The sequence below is a fragment of the Leuciscus leuciscus genome (assembly GCF_965113295.1).
Source record: "Leuciscus leuciscus genome assembly, chromosome: 3".
Classification (NCBI taxonomy): Eukaryota; Metazoa; Chordata; class Actinopteri; order Cypriniformes; family Leuciscidae; genus Leuciscus; species Leuciscus leuciscus.
This window is the reverse complement of record NC_138727.1, coordinates 62869348-62896471: the sequence shown is the minus strand read 5'-3', so window position 1 is coordinate 62896471 and position 27124 is coordinate 62869348. Positions and strand designations below refer to the sequence as shown.

The 27124-nt window shown below is 41.3% G+C and overlaps 2 protein-coding genes across 2 annotated transcripts in view; one reads left to right on the top strand and one right to left on the bottom strand.

Annotated features, from left to right (window-relative positions):
* The window catches only part of LOC309494758 (uncharacterized protein), a 131292-nt gene extending 110733 nt beyond the window's left edge, over positions 1 to 20559 (bottom strand). The window contains 1 exon segment of the mRNA XM_082164168.1: positions 19953 to 20559. The gene's annotated coding sequence lies outside the window, so the exon portion shown is untranslated.
* Positions 20560 to 21368: 809 nt separating this feature from the next.
* Positions 21369 to 25521, top strand: LOC309495547 (uncharacterized protein; the record flags this gene model as incomplete). The annotated part of the gene is made up of 3 exons (XM_082165328.1): positions 21369 to 21705; positions 21802 to 22113; positions 25508 to 25521. The coding sequence occupies exons 1-3, from the start codon at positions 21411 to 21413 to the stop codon at positions 25519 to 25521; spliced, it is 621 nt and encodes a 206-aa protein (XP_082021454.1). The 5' UTR covers positions 21369 to 21410.
* Positions 25522 to 27124: the final 1603 nt, after the last annotated feature.

The window sequence follows — 27124 nt, the reverse complement described above, 5'->3', positions numbered from 1 at the left end:
TATATCCTTAAATTCGCAAATCCAAAAGAAATGCTGTCTTAAGTTGTCTAGAAATTGCTATAGATTTTGGGTTCTCGTTTGAGAAGTAACGTTTTAAACTGTTTTGCCTTTCTTCCTTGTTCTGACTCTCTCACACACTCTCACACACACGCTTACACACACACACCCACACGTGCTCCTGAACACACACGCACACTCTGCTCAAACTTACGCTCACACACACCCACGTGCTCCTAAGCCGACACACACACTCACGCTTTTACGCACACACACCAAATCCTCTAACACTCTCTCTCTCCTTATCTATCTCTCTCTATCTATCTATCTCTCTCTCATAATTTTGTTTGTTTTGTTTTATTTTATTTCTTATTATGATCGTGTTATATTGTTTTGTTTGTTATGCATATTTACTCCTGCGTGATTGAAATAATACATGTAATCTTTAGTTGTTTGATTAAAACCCTATAATCTTATGAAGTGAATCTGTCTCATATTGTTCCATTACTGAAATCCCTGAAAGTGCGATTTTGACTACCAGCTCTACTTTGATTTTACTAGTAAAATATCTAAATTGTCTAGAAGCCCTAAAGTATCGTTCTTTGTGGCCGCAAGAAGGATATTTTGTCGGTGTTATAGACTGATAGGTTTCTGTTCAGAAATTGTACATATTGTCTGCCGGACAGATAATTTGCATGATAAATGAACACTAACTTTTACCTAAATTCCCCCTAATTAAACATATAATTCTACCTACTTATCCCCTATTTAGAATAAATTAATTTGTGTATACGGCACATTAATATTCATATCCTATGAATATTAATTCTCATTGAGCTAATAAATTCCCTTAACTGACTCAGTGTTGTTACATATTAATGGTGTTTTGAATGCTGGCACTTTCAAATTTCATTTTGGGACAAAATTCAGATTCATATTCATGTGTGATTGTAGAAGTTTAAAGTTTTTGTGCGCACGTTGAATCTTGTATTGATAAAGTCGACTTAAACTGAGCAAGGCGAAAAGCCGCATCAATAATCCGCCAGTATTCCCTGGTTGTGAAGAAAACTGCAGTTTTACAGTATTGTTACAAGTCTAAGTTAGAAAAAAAAAGAAAAATCTCTTTTTGCTTGACTGCGTACATGTAAATTCTGTCTTAAGACCTGTGTTTGAACAAAGGAAAGTTCCCTCAGGCGTGTTACCGGTATTCTGTAAACCCCGGGAGCAACAGTAGCTACTTCGGGTCAGAATTTTTTTATTTGTATGTCGCTAGCAACGATAATTACGGGATGCAAAGAGCTGGTCTAGCTATCCAGTGAAAACCCCGTTTCAGTGTCTGTACAGACCAGGCACAGAAGATCCACCGCGATCTTTTTAAAATTTATTTGCAGTGTAATTTTGTGTTTGCAAAGGCCTGCACGCGTGAAAATTGTGATTGCTGAAATCAGTCCTTACAGGCGCGTCTCGTTCTCAAAGTACCACCTCGTGACTCTGTTCTGCTAAAGCGCAACACTGCCACCGTGTGGTCAACCGCAGGTAAGACCTGTTGGTCATTTCTTCCGTATCGATTTTGTTTCTTCAAAATTCACGGTGATGAGTATCTAATAAGCTGTTTAAATACATATGTGCATTTACAGCTCGCTAAGTTCGTAAAACAATCCTTTTATTTTGGACTGAGACATTTTATTGTGAATGTAATTCCCGGAAGGGGAATAGAAACTTTAAAATTATAAAATCTCTCACTCCAAAAACACTGATAGTTCACACGGAGAGAGAACAGTGCCCCTCGTGGCCGCACCCCTCCAGGTCAACTATCCCTCTTCTGCTCAAATTCACTCTACTCTGCTTTATTTCCATTTCTAATCTGCCTCGATGATTCTGTTTGGTTTTATTTTCATTTAATAATCATTTAATAACAACTTTAATGTTATGGTGATTATTTTTATTTTTAGAAATCTTTCTATTTCTCAAAAAAAAAAAAAAAAAAAAAACTTTTTCTTTCCCAGTGTATTTAGATTTGATTTGAAATTGAAACAAATTAATCTGGTTATTCCCACTATCACATTTAAGTCATCATAGCTCCTGAGAAACGCAGCGCCCCCCTAGTGGAAGCTCCCTTCCCAAGTCAGCTATCAGCTTTCTACAAATTTACTCTGTTGAAATTCATTACATGTATGCTTTCCTCGAATGGATTATAATCAGTACAAAATAACTCAAATGTTGTTTGATTGGTATAAATAATCATTCGAATTCTCTGTTAACCCTTTAGGCGCCAGAGGTTTTTTCCTAAAACGTTCGATTTTGACATCAATTAATTAATTTCAAAAGGCTATATATTAAAAGTGATAAAAGATAGAGACTTTCTGTAAATTAGAGAAATATTAAGGATGACCCAAAGTTGGTTGCTTGGTGTAGGGCTATACTTTCACTTTCAGAATCACTGTCATTTTCTGAAGGCAGATAACGTTATTCCCCTTCAGAAACAGGGTCCGCGAATAGAACAGCCAACACTTCATTGCGGGTAAGCTTTATTGATGCCATTAGATGATAATAATAATAATAATCTAATGCAAATACTCGCTGACGTTGACAATATTGATCTGATAAAATGGCTCACTCGCACGTAGCTCCGCTTTTGTTCACACTGATTCAACGCGCTCTAGCTCGAAGATTTTGTATAGAAACATGAAATTTTTTTGAGTCGGGGATGAAGTATGACATGTATGCTAACTAGTGGAGGGGAGGTCGAACGAAATTTGACACCCTGTTTGACAAAATCGGCCGTTTTATTCAGTGCCGCATCTTGTCGAGTAAACTCGACTGTGGCGGCTAGAGGGTTAAATTTCCCCCAGGCTTATTTGGATTCGATTTTAAGCCAATTTTGAATTAAAAATGTAAGTCTGTCCAACAGCTAAGGTGAACCGACGAGAGGAAGAGTGCCCCCTAGAGGCTCTATTAACCCACTACAGCGGTCTACCGCACCGCTTTTCCTGTTTCCACCTGCATTGAGGCACCGCTAACCTCCTTCTGTTTCACCTTTAATTGACAAGACCACACACCTTTTAATTCGGTTTTCCCGCTTCCAGGTTGGTTTAATTTCCTTTTTCCCTTCAAAGTTTTATTTTATTATTTTTGTTTTACCACCTAACCTTTCGCAGGCTCGTCGTGATTCCTGTCCTGTTTCCACATAACTCCATTTGGTGTAAGCAAGAAATCTGAATTCACTTTAGGCTCCCTTGTTCATTCCATGTTGTGTGTCGTATAGGCAAGAATCTCAGCACCTGCAGTGGACTAGAGGAGTCCCAGTTGACCTCTGTGGGTGAGTCTGCTGACTGACGTTACCGACACTGACCGTGCAGTGATTCTTGAGTTTCTCTTATCTCTGCCACTGGCGGCGGCACGCAGTAAAGTGACATCAGCAATCTGGTGCTCCGGAGTGTCAGCCACCAAGCCGACGCAAAAGTCGTTGGGACCGCTGCACAAACAATAGGCAGTCCCTGCCACCGTTCTGTGACGCATCCACCTTTGCATTGCGTTGGTTGGTTGATATCTCCGGGACTACTAGGATTGTGTTTAAAGTCACCCTGTTTGTGAGGTCGGGGCCGTGAGCAGAGTAACGGAGAATCCAAGGTCACGGCGGCCAGGTGTTTGGGGCACCGGAAAGGTTGACTGCGCTCGCAGAGGGCCAGCTGGGATTGACCTCAGTCCTCCTCAGGTAAACTGAACTTTAAAAAAAAAAAAAAACAAACACAACCCTGCCTCTCATTAGATAAGCCACAGAAGCTTAGATATTCCCCCGCATACACTTTCTAAGGGTAGGTTTACCGCTTCCTCCCTAAGGCACATCCTCTGTGTTATTAGTGATCAAACTGCAGCACAGATCAAATCACTCAGGTTTATTCTCACCGTGATATCTGTATTTAATTTTTTTTTTTTTTTTTTTTTCTCTCCCCCTCAATCTTCTCTTCCTTAGGGTTTGCGTGTTCTGTTGTGACTTGTTTCTCTCAGTCACCAAAGAGACCCCAAAGAAAGCTAAGTAATAAGAGTGACAACTGAGCAGACTCTATTTTTTTTTTTTTTTTTTCGGGTCCTACACTGACCCGCCTAACTGACTATATCAGTTAAACCAAAAAGATCCTATAGACGGTACACCGTACTATAGCTCATTAGCCTCAAGACAGCTTGCCGTGGCCCTTTTTGTGTGTGTTGTGTTTCCTCTGCCTACAGTGAGTCAACATGTCGCGCTCATCCAGCCCTGCGGCTCATTGGAATGATCTCGAGGCATGGTTAAGCGCAATGACAACTGGCTGTCTACCCAAAGACCTCGGCGACACAAAACTCCTGACCCGGCAGGAACTGGACACCCACGTAGACTGGCTCATGTCCAACGATCCCACGCAGGCTTACAGCTCAAAAGAATGGAGCCGAATCATCGGAACTCTCACTCATTATCTGGTGGCACAGGCACGCTTGCTGGAGGAGGATAATGCCAAGCTGGAAAAGGAAGCCACTGGACTAAAGACTCAGCTGGAGGAGGCCTGCAAACAAAAGGACCAGGCACAAACACGTCTGGAGGATCTCCTACTGGAGGCCGGAACTGAGGAGGAAACACGCCCAAAGCTACAACAGGAAGTGGAACGACTGCAAAAGGCTCTGGAGGAGCTGCGCACGGACACCGACGAAAGATTGCAGGCGGAGAAACGAACCGCGGCAGAACTCAATGACAAACTGACCCGTGGCGAAGCGTTGTTGGAAAGGGCCAATATTGAACTGAAAGACAGAGATGCGAAAGCTAAGGCTCGTGAGAAACATTTGCAAAGAGCCCGAGCTGAAATTAACGAGCTTGTCCAACAGAGACACGACCTTAAAGACGAACTGGACATTGTCCACAGAGAACTCAAACATTCTTATAGATTCCAAGTTGAAGAGGAAGAGGAAACACACATCACTCCGTTTCCCCTTCCCGGCGAACCTGCACTCCCCAGCCGAACCCCTACAGCTAAAGAGGAAAAGGAAAGCACACGTCATGACAATTTCCCACCTGCCAAACAAGGGAAGAGCCCCGTCCCGGAGGGGCGAGCCACCAGTCACCGCACAGCTTCTAAAGAACTGGACAAGCTGGCGAGAAACATCCCTACTTTCAATCCAAATCCAGCAGGGGGCAGCAATTTACATGCTTATTTAGAAGACATTGATTTTCACTTACAAACTGTGGCCAACGTCACTAATTGGGACAAGTTATATCTCCTCCGAATCACGTCTGGACGTGAGGAGCTTCCTAGACCGTCAGCCAGAGACTGTCAAGATGAATTACACACAACTACGACAAGCTTTGATTCGCGAATTCTCTGATCCCGAGTCAGACCAAGGCATAATAGCGACAATGGACCTCAAACAAGCTCGACTGGAGACCCCGCACGCCTACTATGGCCGCCTGCGACAAGCTTATTTCGGTCCAAGGAATGAGGCAGATATGGAGGAAGAGGTAAATTTCAAAACCCTCTTCCTGTGGAATCTCCATCCAAGTCAAAGTGCTCATTTGGGAGTCCTTGTTTGCCCGCGGACCATGTCAATTCAACAATTACGTGACCTGGCTCACAAAGCATACGTCAAACAAAGAACTGTGTCTGAAAAACCGGCAAAACATCCCACAATTTGCCCTGTCTCAGAGCCCTCTCCAGAACTGACTTTAGAGGGCGCACAACCCCCCAGGTACAGACCCGTCAACAGAGAGCCAAGACCGTTCCAGCCACACAGAGCGCAACGCGGGCGGGGCGGGGGTGCCCGCCCAAGACAGCATAACGACCGTTTCGGGGGATCCTGGGACCGGCATCACTTCTCCCACAACCAAAAGGGAGGAGGCAACTGGGATGCCGACCGACACCACAGAAGAAGTCGACCCCAATCTCCCCGAACAACAAGCCCAGAGAACCGACCAAGGGACCCCCCTCGACGGGACCCTGGTAAACACAAGCTGGAGCAAGCCTCCAACAAAAACAGTGCAGCCACGGCTGAAGCGGCGGAACTTCTGAGCATACTGAGAGAGTTTCTCCAAAAGAAACCTCACAAAGAAGACAAAGATAAAACAGACACTGCATGACTAAACCATATGCCTGAAACCAACACTCCAGCTGACAGTCCACCTGACACTGTTGTTAAACCGCAACCTATGAACCTCGCTGCCACATCACTGAATGACAGCTCCACCCACTCCCTCCAGCTGACAGCCTCACAGAACACTGCTGTCAGACCACAGACTGTCAAACTTGCTGTTGCATCACCGAATGACAGCTCCACTCACTCCCTCCAGCTGACTGCCGCCCAGAACACTGTTTGTCAGCCACAGACTACTGAACTCAATGTCACATCACTAAATGACAGCTCAACTCACTCACTCCGGCTGACAACAACACCTCCTGAACAAGACGGCAGTAACTCTCACAACAAGGTACCAGACAGTGCTGTCTTGGTGATCTGCACCAACAACGAGACACACGAGACTTACCCTCTCTGCCTGTCACTCAACACACAAGATCCCACACCACAACTCCTGGGTAACCTAATTGAGAGAGGAGTGGCACGAAAACTTTACTTAACTTTAACTTTACTTACTTAGAAAAGGAAATGCAGCTCGAAGCCCTGGTGGACACCGGCTCTGATCTCACACTAATTTCTGGGCAACTATTTGAGAAACTCAAATTCGAAGCTCAAAGACAAAACCGAACTCTTAAATTCCACACTTGTGAGCTGAATGTGCAGTCCTACAGCCAAAATGACATCCAGCTAAGGAACGTGGCTCCCATTCACCTGGCAATCGGTCCTATGAGCATGGTCCATCCCGTCTATGTTTCTCCAATGAACACTTAATTTCTCATAGGCAAGGACCTGCTGGACCGCTTTGAACCCTTGTTAGACTTCAAGCACCTGCGGGTGTGGGCAAAATACAAACACCACAGACATTATTCTGGCCCTATGGGCAGACAACTCAGCCATCAGTCTCTCACTATTCAATACTATCATTGAAAACACACCGGACCTGCCCTATACCAGCAAACGCACCCGTTTCCCTTTGAACTCAGATCCATCCTCAATGATATCTGCCAAAGGGATCTGTGCTCTGAACTTGAAATGGAACCACCGGTACTAGACCCATTACTTCCTGATCCCGGAGGATCCAGCCCACGACGTCTACATTGGAGCAGACATCTTGATTCGCCTCAAGGCTGATGTGGACATGTTGAATGAGGTTGTATGGGCTTCCATTGACTTCACAGCCACCTGTTCCCATCAGTCATGACAATCTACTGTCAGGGCAAACCATTCCAGACGTATGCACTATCATCAACGAACAGGGAACAGTGGTACCTGCTTACACTAAAGGAGTCGCTGTGCGGCTCAACCTGCGACAGGGCCAAACCCTAAACCACACACTGGCTTTCTTCCAACCTTCACCTGAATGTGTGGAACTCGGACTCACCCTCGAAGCCACACCCCTCACTGAAGTGTCATCTCGGGTAGTCTATATTCTGTTCAACAATTGCACAGCAACTGACATCAGCATCCCCAAAGCCTACCAACTGGGATGGCTAGTCAACCACGACTTTCACGACTTTGAACTAATACTACCCGTCATAGGGCCCATCCCACCTGCACTGATACCTGAAGGACATACAGACAACACATTGTTCACAGCACCCTTCCAATTCATTGCCATCACATCTGTCATGTCGGTGGCCAAAGATCAGGTGTGCAGAACGGAACTGACAGAGGACCAACACCTCGCAGTGTACACATCTCCCTCCAGCCTGTCGGTGAGACTGACGCATCTGCCATGCCTGTCAAAACCAACCCGACTGATGACAAACCAGCGGATGAACCATACCAAGGTTTTGAATCTCAAGTGCAACAAATTCTGCAGGATGCTGATGCACTCCAAGATGATGCAGACCGCCAAAAACTACGACAAGTCCTTTATAAGTTCAAAGAATCCTTTGCAAAAGACTCTTTAGACTGTGGTCTCACCGACCTCCACACCGTGCGTATCCCCACGCACCCTGAGGCTCCTCCCACCTTCGTCAAGCAATACAAAATGCCCATCGCCTCACACGAACCAGTGCAGGAAATCATCGAAACCATGCTTGAGAAAGGTGTGATCCGAACGTGCAATAGCACCTACTCTGCCCCAATATGGCCTGTTCTCAAACCTAACGGGAAATGGAGGCCAACCATTGACTATCGCAAACTGAATCAACAGGTGCCATTGTCACGGTGGCCCATGACTCAGCTGGAACAGGAAATCCCACGAATCAGAGGAGCCACCATCTTCTCTACACTCGATGTGGCCTCGGGATTCTGGACTATTCCAGTACACCCAGACGACCAACACAAGCTGGCATTCACTTTCGGCAACCGCCAGTACACCTTCAACAGGTGTCCGTTTGGGTATGCCAACTCACCAGCTGAGTTCAACATCTTCCTGAACAAAGCCTGCCCAGACGCCAGGATGAGAGGTAACCTGATTTACGTTGACGATGTGCTCATGAAAAGCACAACGGTGGCAGACCACCTCAAAGAAATAGACTATGTTTTGAACCAGTTAGCCGCAGCCGGCGCCAAAATAGCCCTCCACAAAGGACAATGGTGCCGCAACAAGGTCAACTACGTCGGTTTACTCATTGGACCCCATGGCATTGAACCACAATCAAACCGTATTCATGCCATCCAAAACATCAAATCTCCCAATAACATCTCTGAACTACGAAGTTTCCTAGGGGTATGCAATTACTCCCGACAGTTCATTCGAAAACTATTCAGACATCGCCAGGCCTCTAACAGCTCTGCTGAAAAAGGACTGCCCTTTCGTCTGGTCAGACGCACAGAAACACGCCATGGAAGAACTAAAAAGACATTTATGCACAGCTCCATGCCTTGCTTACCCTGATCCACAAAAAGAATTCCACCTGGAAGCTGGGTTTTCAGACCAATGTCTCAGTGCTGGCCTATACCAACACCACGACCAAGACAAAAAGGTGGTTGCATATGACAGCAAAACGCTTCTACCTCCAGAATGTAAATTCTCAGACTGTGAAAAAGCTTTGCTCTGTACAGTATGGGCCATTCAGCGTTTCTCCAACTACATTGGGGCAAAAAAAGTCATCATAGAAACTTGCCACCAGCCTGTCACGTTTCTCAATAGCCAGCGAATTCACGATGGCGTGGTCACCAATTCACGCATAGCTACATGGCTAATGGCTCTCCAAGGACGAAATGTCGAGGCCCGATATGCACAAAATCACAAATCTGCTCTGGGTAACGGCTTGGCGGCATGTCAAAACTGCTCTGACAACTCACCTGCTGCAACGCCGGAAACACCCGAGCCCCAGCAGCCACAACTGACCTGTCACAGGTACTTCGAAAAGAATGCGTGCGAAGGTATGCCCACAGCTTACGTTGATGGATGCTCCTACAACAGCGAGGGCATCCTAAAAGCAGGAGCAGGAGTACTGTGGTTGAACAACCACCCATGCCCACCACAACACTTCAAGCTGGGCCCCCAGTCATCACAATATGCAGAAATAGCAGCAATTCTCATAACTCTACAAATCGCATCTGCCCATGACATCAGAGAACTGCTCATCTGCACAGACTCTAACTATGCCAGACTCAGTTTTGTATGCCATCTCCCCACCTGGAAACAGAATGGTTTCAAAACTGCTAACAACAAGCCTGTCAAGCACCAACACCTGTTCCAGGAATGTGATAACATCACAACAACACACGATCTCACCGTGTACTGGAAAAAGGTAAAAGGACACTCCAAACTCCCAGGCCAAGACAAAGACTTCAATGACCACACTGACGCCCACTGTTACAATTACAGTTTTTCTGAATTGCTAAAACACATTTCTTGAAACCATCACTCACTTTCCCAAAACCTTAAAGGGGTCATATAATGGTACATGCACTTTTACAAGTTGATTGTACTGAAATGTGTGTTGGCAGTGCCTGTACACAACCATCATATAATGATAAAAAAAAAAAAATATCTTATATGTTTTTACCCCATCTCAAATCAAGCCGTTCGACCTAGTGACGTCACACGGTCGGACACCCCTCCCACGATTGTTGATTGACAGCAGCGCTTCAACACAGACCCGCCCTCACTCGTGAGTGACCTGTCAATCATAGTCCGTGTGGACCGGCGTGGTCATTGTTGATACACTGGAGCTCTGTCTATGAGCAGAATGGCGTCTAAGCAATTGTGGTTTTCTGTTCTTGGGTGTAATAAGGAACACAGCAGACATTTTGATGTTCCTAAATCCAAACCGTAGACAACAGCATTGGCATATCTTTATTTATAAAGCTATACTTGGCAAATTTCCACTGTACCTCTGTAACCTTCTCTCTGTTTGCTCTGGTACCTATCAGCTACGCTCCTCAAAGTGGTTGCTTTTTAATGTGCCACGAGTTACAACCGAATTGGGAAAAACTGCTTTTTCTTATTTAGCACCTTGGGGGTGGAATAATCTACAAAAAGAGCTAAAGTTAGTAACCCTTATGTCCATAAATGAATTTAAAACTACTGTAAAGAGTGTTGTGATGGAGACATGTTCTTGTTTTTCTTAAGAGTCTCATTGTGTTTTATCTTTGTATTTTTAAAATTTTGTACTTCTTTTATCGTGAAAATGTAATTTGGTGTTTGTTATGTATGCATTTGTTGTGATTTGGCTGCTACCTTGGCCAGGTCTCTCTTGTAAAAGAGATTCTGAATCTCAATGGGACCTCCTGGTTAAATAAAGGTATACATTTTTTTTTTTTTTTTAATAAAAAAAAAACCCTGAAGGCGCAGTGGCTGAGTTTGTTTTCAAAGGGAATATTCCCCACAACGTCAATGCTTTAAGTTTGCGCGAATCATTTCACCAGACTGCTTTATAAACGAGGGTCAGTATAAAGCTGGATTTACTAAGAAGCTGCTCCTGAAAAAAGGATCGGTAACTATTCGTGTTCCTGCTGAACCTCCAGAAGAAGTGAGTGAGTGTAACGTTTTATTAACCTTTATATTAATCTTTATATTAATCTTTGCAAATCGCTTGCTGCACGCTTCACGATGAATGCGGCTATTTTTACACTCAGGGTACATTACGGCATGTTTTCTATGTATGACGTTCTCAATATAATTCATAATCCCATGTTTATGATAAACAACGCGTTATCGTTATTGTGTTACAAACGGTGTCCGCACAGAGCAGAGGGGCGGGGTGAGCAAAGCTCATTATCATTAAAAGACACATGCACTTAAACGGCGTGCTGAAAACAGAGCTGTTTTTGACCAAGTAAAATGAGTGTTTTCTTACAATACTAATGAGAATTTTTAATTAAAGTATATTACAAACTTTTAATTTAGACCCTAACGAATCATATTAGCTTGTACAAAAATGACATTATATGACCCCTTTAAACACAAAAGCAAATGATCAAAACTCATTCAGAGAATCTCGGACTCTTCTGGTAAAATCAAACAATGCTTTCAGATCTTACACACATCAGTCAATATTATAAACACTACAGATCATTCGTTAGACACTACATGACAAATGGAGAACACAGAATCCAAAGCATGCAGTTACAGGAGAAATATTTAATTATTTATTGTAAGAAAGTAAACGACTTTTGCAATTATGTAAAAAAGTAGTACTGACACCTGACAGTGGTGAGTGAATAAATACTGTATGCACTGCAAGTACTGTATAGTATTGTACTGAATATTGTATAGTGTCGAATGTCTGTATATTCAGCATTTGCATACTGTGAAATACAGTGACCAACTGCAGAAGCCCAAAAGGTTACAGTAAAACACTGTAAATGAAAAGCATGTTACTGTAAAGTACAGTCAGAAGAGTTGAGCAACTGCAGAATCAAGGTCAGTGAGAGAGATTTATTCTGCTTCAGCTTCACGTCTTCATGTCGGTCCGGCCGGAGAATATCATCTATGCAGGAGAAGAGGAAAACCCTGAAGCAGATCCAGCCTTGATCACATTCTCCATACCTTCCTCTTCCTCTTCCTCCTCGTTCATCACCTCTTTCACACACTCTTCCTCTTCCTCCTCGTTCATCACCTCTTTCACACACTCTTCCTCCTCTTATACTCATACTCTTCCTCCTCTTATACACACACTGTTCGTCCTCTTATACTCACACTCTTCCTCCTCTTATACTCACACTCTTCCTCCTCTTATACTCATACTCTTCCTCCTTTTATACTTACACTCTTCCTTCTCTTATACTCACACTCTTCCTCCTCTTATACTCATACTCTTCCTCCTCTAACTCACACTCTTCCTCCTCTAACTCACACTCTTCCTCCTCTTATACTCACACCCTTCCTCCTCTAACTCACACCCTTCCTCCTCTTATACTCACACTCTTCCTCCTCTTATACTCACACTCTTCCTCCTCTAAATCACACTCTTCCTCCTCTAACTCACACTCTTCCTCCTCTTATACTCACACCCTTCCTCCTCTAACTCACACCCTTCCTCCTCTTATACTCACACTCTTCCTCCTCTCATACTCACACTCTTCCTCCTCTAAATCACACTCTTCCTCCTCTAACTCACACTCTTCCTCCTCTTATACTCACACCCTTCCTCCTCTAACTCACACCCTTCCTCCTCTAACTCACACTCTTCCACCTCTTATACTCACACCCTTCCTCCTCTAACTCACACCCTTCCTCCTCTAACTCACACTCTTCCTCCTCTTATACTCACACTCTTCCTCCTCTTATACTCACACTCTTCCTCCTCTAAATCACACTCTTCCTCCTCTAACTCACACTCTTCCTCCTCTTATACTCACACCCTTCCTCCTCTAACTCACACCCTTCCTCCTCTAACTCACACTCTTCCTCCTCTTATACTCACACCCTTCCTCCTCTAACTCACTCTCTTCCTCCTCTTATACTCATACTCTTCCTCCTCTAACTCACTCTTCCTCCTCTTATACTCATACTCTTCCTCCTCTTATACTCATACTCTTCCTCCTCTTATACTCATACTCTTCCACCTCGTTCATCACCTCTTTCACATACTCTTCCTCCTCTTATACTCATACTCTTCCTCCTCTTATACTCACACTCTTCCTCATCTTATACTCGCACTCTTCCTCCTCTTATACTCATACTCTTCCTCCTCTTATACTCATACTCTTCCTCCTCTAACTCACTCTCTTCCTCCTCTTATACACACACTCTTCCTCCTCGTTCATCACCTCTTTCACACACTCTTCCTCCTCTTATACACACTCTTCCTCCTCTTATACACATACTCTTCATCCTCTTATACTCACACTCTTCCTCCTCTTATACTCACACTCTTCCTCCTCTTATACTCACACTCTTCCTCCTCGTTCATCACCTCTTTCACACTCTTCCTCCTCTTATCCACACTCTTCCTCCTCTTATACTCACACTCTTCCTCCTCTTACACTCGTACTCTTCCTCTTCTTATACTCATACTCTTCCTCCTCTTATACTCATGCTCTTGCTCCTCTTTATACTCACACTCTTCCTCCTCTTATACTCACACTCTTCCTCCTCTTACACGTACTCTTCCTCCTCTTATACTCACACTCTTCCTCCTCTTATACTCACACTCTTCATCCTCTTATACTCACACTCTTCCTCCTCTTATTCTCACACTCTTCCTCCTCTTACACTCGTACTCTTCCTCCTCTTATACTCACTCTTCATCCTCTTATACTCACACTCTTCCTCCTCTTATACTCACACTCTTCCTCCTCTTATACTCATACTCTTCCTCCTCTTATACTCATACTCTTCCTCCTCTTATACACACACTCTTCCTCCTCTTATACTCACACTCTTCCTCCTCTTACACTCGTACTCTTCCTCCTTTTATACTCACACTATTCCTCCTCTTATAATTACACTCTTCATCCTCTTATACTCACACTCTTCCTCCTCTTATACTCACACTCTTCCTCCTCTTATACTCACACTCTTCCTCCTCTTATACTCATACTCTTCCTCCTCTTATACACACAGTCTTCCTCCTCTAACTCACACTCTTCCTCCTTATACTCATACTCTTCTTCCTCTTATACTCATACTCTTCCTCCTCTTATACTCATACTCTTCCTCCTCTAACTCACACTCTTCCTCCTCTTATACTCATACTCTTCCTCCTCTTATACACACAGTCTTCCTCCTCTAACTCACACTCTTCCTCCTTATACTCATACTCTTCTTCCTCTTATACTCATACTCTTCCTCCTCTTATACTCATACTCTTCCTCCTCTAACTCACACTCTTCCTCCTCTTATACTCATACTCTTCATCCTCTGATACTCACACTCTTCCTCCTCTTATAATCACGCTCTTCCTCCTCTTATACTCATACTCTTCCTCCTCTAATCTTCAATGCAACATTTTGAGTCAATTTAGGCACTTTAAACTGTCATGTAATTTGTACAGTTGGTTTCCTCTGATCATTAGAAATAAGTGTGAACAATTTAGAGTCATTGTGTGTAAACGATGACAACTGTGTTGTACTTGTGTTTAACTTTAGCCTGCCTGTGTTTAGTGTTTTGAAACATAAGTGCATCACAGTGAGAAATGTGTTTTAATGAGTGAGAATGTGTTTTGAGTTTTGCAAGAAGAGTGCATAAGATTTACAAACAGTGTTTTAACGACCTGAACTTGTTTAATGTTTTACAGAAAGAGTGATTTATTTGACAAATTGGTTTAGGCTATTGAGAATTTGGTTCAGAGAAGTGGGTTTTGAGTTTTTTTGCAATTCAGAAAAACTGTAAATCCTGGAATATGACTAAATAAATATTTAACATAGACACATTCACTTCCGAGAACAAGAGCAAAATATATTCACGATCTAGTGCTAGGGCAGGGCTGTCACACTTTCAGCCTGAGACTCTAATCGACACGTTTCATACACTCTCACGCCACACACACATTTTCTCACGCAGAGAAAAATCGCACTGACACTGACCAGGGGTCAGAAAGTAGAAGTCCTGCCATATGTTTATTCCACCCATGAACTCAGAAGCTGATTTCACTAGTTAGTTCTCTCTCCTGGCTGAATTAGCAAATCCAGGTGATTGGAACAAAATACTGAGGAGGACTTTTACTTTCTGAACCTGGACTTTACACCTCTGACACCAACAGACAAGACAGAGCTGGTTACTTTTGATATGAAACAAATTCTCAGCCCTCAGATTCTGTCAATTTTATTTAGAAATTAAAACAATAAATAACGTTTTGGCTTTGTAAATGTGACGTGTAAATATAAAGTGGCAGATCAGTAGTCGTATAGATTCAAATACTCGTATATTGTTATTCATATGTTTTATTATTATGCATTGTTGGTTACCATTTAGTAAGTAGGCTATAGATGTTATGTTAACATCACTTAAACCTGCGTGTACTGGCGAGTGACACTAGGGGGCAGTGGTGAGCCGCAGGACGTTTCACTTTTTGACATGAAGTAGTCACACTGCCAGCTACTTCGGCCCTGTCCCAAATGGCACACTCCTGACTTATGGACTTACTCAGAGTCCACACTTAGGTGACGTCATGTAGTGCAGACCTAGACTCTTCTTCCTCTAACTCACTCTCTTCCTTCTCTTATACTCATACTCTTCCTACTCTTATACTCATACTCTTCCTCCTCTTATACTCTTCCACTTCCACACTCTTCCTCCTCTTATACTCTTCCACTTCCACACTCTTCCTCCTCTTACTCTTCCTCCTCTTATACTCACACTCTTCCTCCTCTTATACTCATACTCTTCCTACTCTTATACTCATACTCTTCCTCCTCTTATACTCTTCCACTTCCACACTCTTCCTCCTCTTATACTCTTCCACTTCCACACTCTTCCTCCTCTTACTCTTCCTCCTCTTATACTCACACTCTTCCTCCTCTTATACTCATACTCTTCCTCCTCTTATACACACACTCTTCCTCCTCTTATACACACACTCTTCCTCCTCTTATACTCATACTCTTCCTCCTCTTATACTCACACTCTTCCTCCTCTTATAATCACGCTCTTCCTCCTCTTATACTCATACTCTTCCTCCTCTTATACTCACACTCTTCCTCCTCTTATACTCTTCCACTTCCACACTCTTCCTCCTCTTATACTCATACTCTTCCTCCTCTTATACGCACACTCTTCCTCCTCTTATACGCACTCTTCCTCCTCTTATACTCATACTCTTCCTCCTCTTATACTCATACTCTTCCTCCTCTTATAATCACGCTCTTCCTCCTCTTATACTCATACTCTTCCTCCTCTAATCTTCAATGCAACATTTTGAGTCAATTTAGGCACTTTAAACTGTCATGTAATTTGTACAGTTGGTTTCCTCTGATCATTAGAAATAAGTGTGAACAATTTAGAGTCATTGTGTGTAAACGATGACAACTGTGTTGTACTTGTGTTTAACTTTAGCCTGCCTGTGTTTAGTGTTTTGAAACATAAGTGCATCACAGTGAGAAATGTGTTTTAATGAGTGAGAATGTGTTTTGAGTTTTGCAAGAAGAGTGCATGAGATTTACAAACAGTGTTTTAACGACCTGAACTTGTTTAATGTTTTACAGAAAGAGTGATTTATTTGACAAATTGGTTTAGGCTATTGAGAATTTGGTTCAGAGAAGTGGGTTTTGAGTTTTTTTGCAATTCAGAAAAACTGTAAATCCTGGAATATGACTAAATAAATATTTAACATAGACACATTCACTTCCGAGAACAAGAGCAAAATATATTCACGATCTAGTGCTAGGGCAGGGCTGTCACACTTTCAGCCTGAGACTCTAATCGACACGTTTCATACACTCTCACGCCACACACACATTTTCTCACGCAGAGAAAAATCGCACTGACACTGACCAGGGGTCAGAAAGTAGAAGTCCTGCCATATGTTTATTCCACCCATGAACTCAGAAGCTGATTTCACTAATTAGTTCTCTCTCCTGGCTGAATTAGCAAATCCAGGTGATTGGAACAAAATACTGAGGAGGACTTTTACTTTCTGAACCTGGACTTTACACCTCTGACACCAACAGACAAGACAGAGCTGGTTACTTTTGATATGAAACAAATTCTCAGCCCTCAGATTCTGTCAATTTTATTTAGAAATTAAAACAATAAATAACGTTTTGGCTTTGTAAATGTGACGTGTAAATATAAAGTGGCAGATCAGTAGTCGTATAGATTCAAATACTCGTATATTGTTATTCATATGTTTTATTATTATGTATTGTTGGTTACCATTTAGTAGCTATAGATGTTTATGTTAACATCACTTAAACCTGCGTGTACTGGCGAGTGACACTAGGGGGCAGTGGTGAGCCGCAGGACGTTTCACTTTTTGACATGAAGTAGTCACACTGCCAGCTACTTCGGCCCTGTCCCAAATGGCACACTCCTGACTTATGGACTTACTCAGAGTACACACTTAGGTGACGTCATGTAGTGCAGACCTAGACTCTTCTTCCTCTAACTCACTCTCTTCCTTCTCTTATACTCATACTCTTCTTCCTCTAACTCACTCTGTTCCTTCTCTTATACTCATACTCTTCCTCCTCTAACTCACTCTTCCTCCTCTTATACTCATACTCTTCCTCCTCTTTCACATACTCTTCCTCCTCTTATGCTCATACTCTTCCTCCTCTTATACTCACACTCTTCCTACTCTTACTCACTCTTCCTCCTCTTATACTCATACTCTTCCTCATCTTATACTCGCACTCTTCCTCCTCTTATACTCATACTCTTCCTCCTCTTATACTCATACTCTTCCTCCTCTAACTCACTCTCTTCCTCCTCTTATACTCATACTCTTCCTCCTCTAACTCACTCTCTTCCTCCTCTTATACTCATACTCTTCTTCCTCTAACTCACACTCTTCCTCCTCTTATACTCATACTCTTCTTCCTCTTATACTCGCACTCTTCCTCCTCTGATACTCATACTCTTCCTCCTCTTATACTCATACTCTTCCTCCTCTAACTCACTCTCTTCCTCCTCTTATACTCATACTCTTCCTCCTCTAACTCACTCTCTTCCTCCTCTTATACTCATACTCTTCTTCCTCTAACTCACACTCTTCCTCCTCTTATACTCATACTCTTCCTCCTCTAACTCACACTCTTCTTCCTCTTATACTCACACTCTTCCTCCTCTAACTCACACTCTTCCTCCTCTTATACTCATACTCTTCCTCCTCTTATGCTCACACTCTTCCTCCTCTTATACTCTTACTCTTCCTCCTCTTATACTCTTACTCTTCCTCCTCTGATACTCACACTCTTCCTCCTCTTATACTCATACTCTTCATCCTCTGATACTCACACTCTTCCTCCTCTTATACTCTTACTCTTCCTCCTCTTATACTCATACTCTTCATCCTGTGATAATCACACTCTTCCTCCTCTTATACTCATACTCTTCATCCTCTGATACTCACACTCTTCCTCCTCTTATACTCATACTCTTCCTCCTCTTATACTCACACTCTTCCTCCTCTTATACTCACACTCTTCATCCTCTTATACTCACACTCTTCATCCTCTTATACTCACACTCTTCCTCCTCTTATACTCACACTCTTCCTCCTTTTATACTCATACTCTTCCTCCTCTTATACTCACACTCTTCCTCCTCTTATAATCACGCTCTTCCTCCTCTTATACTCATACTCTTCCTCCTCTAATCTTCAATGCAACATTTTGAGTCAATTTAGGCACTTTAAAATCCTATTCCTAACCCACTTACAGCCACTGAGTTAGAAGCACTGAAATAAAAATTAAGCAATTTAATCATCTGTGGAACGGGCAGGACTCGAAAAACTCCAGCCAATCATTTCCAAGACCACCTAGAATCATTGGACAGTAAGTGCGTCAATCAAACGGTCGTACCATCCCCCCCTCCATGTCCATGTTCTTTGAATGGGTGGAGTCAAAGGAAAGAAGGTAGGACCATTTGAGGTTCTGCAAATCACATACCCCACCTTTAAAGATTAACGGCTGTTTTTTGGCAGCCAATAACATCATGTCTCTTTTTCATAGTTCTGATAAACATTCAAACATCTGATCTAATTTTCTCTCGCCATAAAAAAATGTGTTTTATTAAAATACAGTAACAGCAGCCAGAGAAAAACTAAAAGAAGAGTAAAGGGTCAAGAGCTTCAATAAAGTAGCCATTAATCACGATTCTGGTGACTTCAATTAAAACATTCAATGAAACATCAAACCTCTGAACCTCTGTTAATTCTCAATAAGAGCTTGTCTATGTAGATTAATGATGTCTAAAACATCCAGGTAATACAATGTTCAAACTCTTTATTAAACATCACTGGACTCCATAAAAACAAGTTAACAATATGTTTCAGTTTCATCCAAACACTCAGTTGTAAACACAGGAAGTAACTGTGGCAATACACCGACAACAGTAGCATGTAATATCTGACACAAGTTGTGTATAGTATCTGACACAACTATATGCTACCACATTATTGTGTAAAAGGTTTCAACACACTTCTGTGTCAGAGGAATAACGTTAACACATTAGATGTGTTAAAGGTAACAAAATGTGTAGTAAACAGAGATGTGTTAAGAAACGACACAGGTTGTGTGTTAAATTTGACACAACATGTGCTGTGCCTGAGCACACACACTACATGTGTTAAAATCTACAAAACGTGTCATTTTTAACATCTCTTTTTACAGGTTGTTTTGTTTTCAACACATCATTTTAGAAAAGTGCGCCAACACTATCAATGTTTTCATTTCTATTTGCACATTCAATATCGTCCGGTTTGAAATTCTCTTTAAGGAAATGGAGAAGCCTACAATAAATGACAGAGTATTGTAGCCTACATTATAACATAAAGAATAACTTTTGAACTCACCACAGCATATATCGGAGTTAAATAGCCTACACTGGATATGTGTTTTGTTATCTCCTGACTGGCATCTCTTCCGTTTCACTTTTGTTTTCTGGTCAGATAAGGTGACTTGGGGTGTGTTCATTCGCCTGTCAGTGCTCTGAGAAGTGCTACACTGGGTAGACTACTCCGCCATCTTGAGTGAGATTCCAGTCCGTACTCGTACGTGTTCAGTGCGAACTCGGAGGACATAGGGTACAAGGCATAAACATAATAAATACATAGACGCCCTATTGGCCGTTTTGGAGCGTTGCTGCGTCAAAGCGTCAACGCGTCTGCCAATTTGCTGAGGGCTAGACTGCGCTGTAAACCAATGCAAGTAAACGGGTGAGCTGCGGTTTTTCTGGATAAAAACAATAATGTTTACATTTATCAACCGATTTCAATGGTTTTTACGTGGTGTAGCCTACTAAAAGTTCTATCTCTATAGTTATTCAAAATCTCGATAGTTAGACTTATAAAATATAAGGAATTATCAAAGCTTGAAAAGGCTTTGTCATGTATTAGCCTACTGATAAATAAAAATTGTGAAGACCCCCATACTGAGATATAATTACATTTTCACATTAAATGAAATAAAGTTTTCTTATTGTGTAATTACATAAGTACAATAATATAATAATTATATATTGATAATAGCATATAGTTTATGTATAATACTATAATAATAACAATAGAATATGAAATATCAATGACAGAATATAGACAATAAAAAAATAATAAGTAAATAGTGACTGAATAGTACAATAATTTAACAGCATAACAATACTAGATTGATAATTGCAAATGGTATAATATTATAACAATAATAATAATAATAGCAAATACAATGTACTGTAATATGAATTATGATGGCAGGTGCGTTCAAGTCGGAGTAAGAGATGGCGGAGTACTTTCTCTTAAATAATTACACAAAAACACAGTAAGGTTCTTAAATTCTTGTTCTAGAAATGTTACATGGTGCATTGTTATATTATAATGCCATCATATCCTGTGCAGGCAATTAGCTAACTGCGCTGTAAATAGAAAAGCCTGACAATCTCACTGCTAAATACCTTTAAGTATTGTGGTATTCTGTTTCTCAGTGACACGCACCCAACTCGTAAAGATCGGGGTTTAGAGAAAATCCCAAGCTTCCCACTGGTATTTACGGCATTGTGGTGGTGTTCATGTGCTTTCAACTCGTAAATATGATCTATACGAGATGACTTGAACGCACCATTAGGTACAAGGTCTCATCGACCCATCACTTTATTGGAGGTGGAGAGGGAAATAACTTTCCCTGCGCAGGAAATTTAAATAAAATAAACCCAAGGGAGGAAGTGCGCGAGACACGACATTACAATGCAAATGATTGTGCAGGCCAAAAATAAGATACATTGTAAAATAAACTGTTTTTCAGGTCAACAAATCAGGACAGTGATGGGATATTCAGGAGGAAACGTCATTATAAACTACAAATATGAGATGCAACACACGAATCCTGTAATAGACGTCTGTAAAACTGCAGATCAGTGTTTTACTGTAATAAACACTAAGAGAAGAGCAGAATGGAAACATGACAGACGATTCTCCATTTATAATGACAGATCTGCAGGACTCTTACTTCTGTTTATCAGAGATCTGAATGAGAACGACTCTGGAGAATATAAGATTATAGTCAAAGTTTCTGAAGATTACAGTTTCTTCTCTGAGTTTAATCTGGACATTAAGAAGGGTGAGCTGCTTTCAGTCATTTATGCATTATTTGACAGAATCCATGAATATATCTGGTGATTGTAACATTGCTGCACTTTATCTGGATCTTAAACAGAGGATTGTTGTGTGAAGAGCATCAGTCTATCAGCTTCTGCAGGAGGATCTGTGAACATCAGCTGCAAATACCCACAATCCCACATTCATGATGTGAAGTTTCTGTGCTGGAGATCTGGAGCTGATCTCTGTGCTAAAGAGACGTCTGTGAAGGAGAGCAGAAGATGGAGGGATGAGGGAAAGATCCGGCTGTATGATGACAGAGAACAGCAGCTCCTGACGGGAAGCATCAGTCATGTGACTGAAGAAGATTCAGAATACTGGTGTGGAGTTCAGTCTGATCAAGGACACAAGATCTTCATCAGCATTACAGGTATGGATGATTTTTTCTGTGATATGAATCATAATGCAATTAAGAAATAATTAATTTCGTAATACTACAGTGTTTGGCATTGCAGCATTAGTGTGTTAATTTGGACACATATTACAATATATATATATTTTTTTTTTAACTGCAGTTTAACCCTCTGGGGACCAAGCTGTTTTTGGGGCCCTTGAGATGTTCTGACATGCTCTGACATTTGTGCTTTTTTCAGTTATTTATAAACATGTTAATGGCAAAGGTGTAAATTCACTCTATATAGCACAAACAGGCCTACCATAATATGCGAGCAACATGTATGTAGATGTTTGTATTTTTAAGAGAATAATGTTTATGCGTGGTTATTTAAAAAAATAAAAATGAAAGTTGCTGAAATAAGACCACAAAACTCATACAAAATATGTGCCCACAAGACTTTTGACTAATGGATGTTGTCCCTTTCAGTTCTAGCTTCAAAATTATGTGAAAATAGTCTTGCTTTATCGTTCACAAAAAAAAATACATTGATTTAAATGGTGTAAAACAGGTTTTGCTTGGAAAGCCAATATGCGAGGGGGAGGAGTAGTTTACACCTTAGTCCCACCCACTCTGCATAATGACTCTGCATAATTAGCCATTCATTCAGGTGTGACACTGACTGAGCCACAATGCAAAGACAAAATATATATTTTGAAGAAGACTTATATTGACCATTTAAGATTTTGCTTACATCTATCTTGTAAATATGTTTTGCTATTTTATTAAAAAGGTTACAATTACAACAATAATTACAATTTCAGCAATATTTCTGCAAAAAAGTACTCTTTCTTTGTAAAAAAAAAAAAAAAAAAGATTATAGGCCTACATTTTATCATATTTATTCATTAGTTTGAATATAGCCAACATTGGAACATCTTAGTCTATGACTTTATTTTTGACAAAATAGTATTTTATATATATGAGCAGAAAAGCTTATTTGATGTGACAGTATATTCTACAGTAAAAACTGTACCCAAATCTAGTCAACAAAATGTTGTCTTTCATACTTCGCCTGACTTAACGCAGTAACTGTAACTGTAAAAGCAGTTTATTCTTTCACACACAGACGCGCGATTCATATTTAGGCTAAACACTCTTTACAAATATGTACCCTTCAATCATCTCACAGAAACGCGATTCATATTATAGAAACGCGATTCATCTTTTTGTTTACATAAGCCTACAACGTTATTCCATAACGTTATTCCACATTAACACTTGAGAAAGGATAACTTAGCCTACCTCACTCCTCAGCGGGATCTGCTCCTCATATCAGCACGGAAAATTTTCTCCATAAGGTAGGCTATATTATGCCTCTTTGTTTACAGCTGATGTGGGGGCGTTTCACAGACTGAAATGGTTCTCAGAATTTGCGTTTGAATAGCACGCGCTCTCCGGGGCGTGGTCAAATTACTTTTGAATGGCTCCTAATGAGCTCGACTGGAGTCGCTCTCTTTTTATACAGATTACAGAAGCTGATAATATTTGTTTTTTATATAAATTACTTCATTTAAAAGCTGCGATCTCAAGCTTCATGCCCGTGGGTCTGTTTGCCTGTTTGACTGAATTTTCGCGGAGTTATAGATAATTTTCGAACGCGTTTCAAATGGGAGTTTACTGACAGAGAGAAGGCAGAAATAGCATCATGTTAGTTTTTCTTTATTTGTCAAAAAGCAAAACACTTTATTTGTATTGTGAGTATACAGAAAAAAAAATAGAAACTGAACAGGATCGATTGATGTATTACACGAAAATGAAAGATCAAAATTAACAGAGCATTTTGTGTTTATTTTTCATTGCTAAAAAAAAAAACGAGCAAAACGCGCGGGCGCGTTTTTGGTCCCCAGAGGGTTAAAGTCCTACAAAGAACCCAAATCTAATAGTCAAAGTAGGCGTTTCTTCACAAACAAAGAAACTTCTTTCCCGCTTCAGATCAGCAGATCCGATTTGCTGTTGTCCCAAAAAGAGGGCGTAAGCAGATTTTACTTTTAAAAGTAGAGACCCTCTCCTCCTCTTTCTCTCTCAACTCTCGCTCTCAACTCGGACCCACTTTCAACCTTCACGAGCAGTGCTTCTCCTCCCTCTCTTTGGGACGCATACCTCCGCACCATGTAGGAGCTGCCCTGCCGTCCTTTGCAACTAAGTTCATACGCGCCTTTCCCCTCCACAAGGGAAATTATCTGACTTTTCTCGGTAACGTTACATTCAGTGAGCCTTTTAAGCTTCCCGCGACACCAGAAGACGCAGCACCGACAGGACACCGTCCGCGCTTCCTGCCTCTCAGCAATCACTCGAACAAAGAACCAACTTGCAAGTAGGCCTATTGATCTCTCTCTAAAGCTGACTCCAGGTGTCTTTTGAAATTAGGTTTCTGTCTGTAATAATTACCAGCTACTTTTCTCTCTCTCCTTATTTTCTCTCTTTCATTTCATTCACTCTGATCACGTTGTTTCTTATGTTCTTGTTTGTTTAAATATTTGTTTGTTTTATTGTTTGCATGTTTACGTACGTTTATAGTTGTAGCTTATGTAATAACTAGTATTGACATTTATTAAAACCCATTCATACTTTGACTGTCTCTGTATTTGAAAATCCATCTTTATAAAGTCAATGAAAATGCCAAAAGATCTAAGCTACACGCTCGATATTATAGACTACTTTGAGTAGTTTTAATTCATAAACCCAGAAAGTTTTATGTTCACGGCCAGAAGATACATTTTCTTGGAGTTTGTAAACAGGATACCCCTTCTTGACTGTGATAATCTTACATTTATTCGCTGGACGAATGACTGATGACTAGACCAGTTACAGAACAAGGTAGTCTCGATAATTGATCAAGTAAATGTATATGCGATTTATGCATTATGACCATGAGTTATGATTATTAATAATTCCAAATTCCCTATATCCTTGAGCTAATTCGTATTGACCCAGAGTCATATATACAGTTTACGTTACATAGCCTTAAGATTTTATTGTGAATACAGCCCCTGATTTTGCATCTGTGTCACGTGAACCACTGCAGCACACACCAGTGCGCTCCAGACCAAAGACATGATAACACAGAGTGAATCATATGTCCAGGTCAGCACAGACAACAAAATATTGCAATCAAACATTGCAAAAAAAGACCACAACAAAAGTTTAAAATAAGTACTGCAAATTGTTACAGCAAGGTGTTACCCTTTAACACTAGGCTCTCTCGAATCCTAGTAGGAATTTAAAAATATATGGGTTGTAATAATTAGTAAAGCTAATTTGGTATTAAAGTAACAGTTCTCTATGTTTACAACCTCAAAATTTGATAATACAACTGTTCACTGTTTTCTCTTATGTGAGATTTGTGGATTCTGCTGTATTACATCAGATAAAGCCAGTTAAAAAGTAATGAGACCATACAAATATTATTTCTAAACAAAAGATCCCTCTTAGGTGACCCCTAATCACATTTAGACACACGTATGAGTGATAACGTCTAAACATACTTGAGAAACTGTAGAGAGCAGGTTTGATCCTTCAGTTTGTCGCTGAGCAGCTGGACTCCTGTTTCTCCTGGGTGATTGTAGCTCAGATCCAGCTCTCTCAGGTGTGAGGGGTTTGAATTCAGAGCTGAAGACACGTAACCACAGCCTTCCTCTGTCACCATACAGCCAGACAACCTACAGACACACACACAGTCAGATCATTAACAAACACACATCAACATTATGACCGGCTGACTGTACATTATCCCTTATATGCTCTAACACACCTCAGTATCTCCAGCTGACAGTTTGGGCTCTTCAGTCCATCAGAGAGCAGCTCCACTCCTGAATCCTGCAGGTCATTGTTACTCAGATCCAGCTCTCTGAGGGCGGAGTTTGAGGATTGTAAAGCTGATGATATAATTCCACAGCACTGACCAGTGAAATTACAGCAGGCAAGACTGAAAAAGATTCAAACAAATTAAAATGAAATGAAATTCTTTACCTCATTCTTCAACTGTATTTCAATTATATCATTATTTATTTGCAAAAAGACATTTAAATTAAATGATTAAGACACAATTTAAGATATTACAACACAATTAAACACGCACAGAGCTTTAGTGCAGTTGATCACAGCTGGTATCAGTCTTCTTCTCCCCTCATCAGATGTGTTGTATTTCTTGAGGTCCAGCTCATCCAGCACCTCATCTGACATCTGAAGCATGTAGGCGATTGTTGAGCAGTGAGCAGGAGAGAGTTTCTTCTCTGAGTGTTTGTCTGATTCCACAAACTCCTGAATCTCCCTGGACAGAGTCTGATCTTTCACTTCCAGCAGACAGAGGAACAGATTGATGGATCTTTCAGCGGAGAGTCCTTGTCCATCTTTGATCTTCTCTTTAATATACTGTGTGGTTCTCCTGATGCTCTCTGAGTTGTTCTCTGTGTGTGTTAGTAGATCCTGTAAGAGTCTCTGATTGGACTCCAGTGAGATGCCCAGCAGGAACCGCAGGAACAGATCCAGGTGTCCATTCTCACTCTTAAGAGCTTTATCTGTTGCATCTCTTTGCAGGATATGCATCACATCACAAAACTGCAACGTGTCAAAAATTCTGATTGCATAATGATAAAATGCATAGAAAGCAGCGAGAAACTCCTGAACGCTCAGGTGAATGAAGCTGTAGACTTTCCTCTGATGAATCACAGATTCCTCCTTAAAGATCTCAGTGCAAATCCCAGAATACACTGAGGCGTCAGTGACATCTATGCCGCACTCTCTCAGGTCCTCCTCATAGAACATCACATTTCCCTTCATCAGCTGTTTGAAAGCCACTTCAGCAAGTTTCACAATCACTTCTCTGTTGGACTGCAGGAGTTTCTCTGGATCTCTCTCTTCATACTTCTGATTCCTCATGTTGATCTGAATCAGCAGGAAGTGGATGTACATTTCAGTCAGAGTTTGAGGGATTTCTGCACTCAGATCTTCTTTCAGGAGCTTCTGAAGCACAGTGGATGAGATC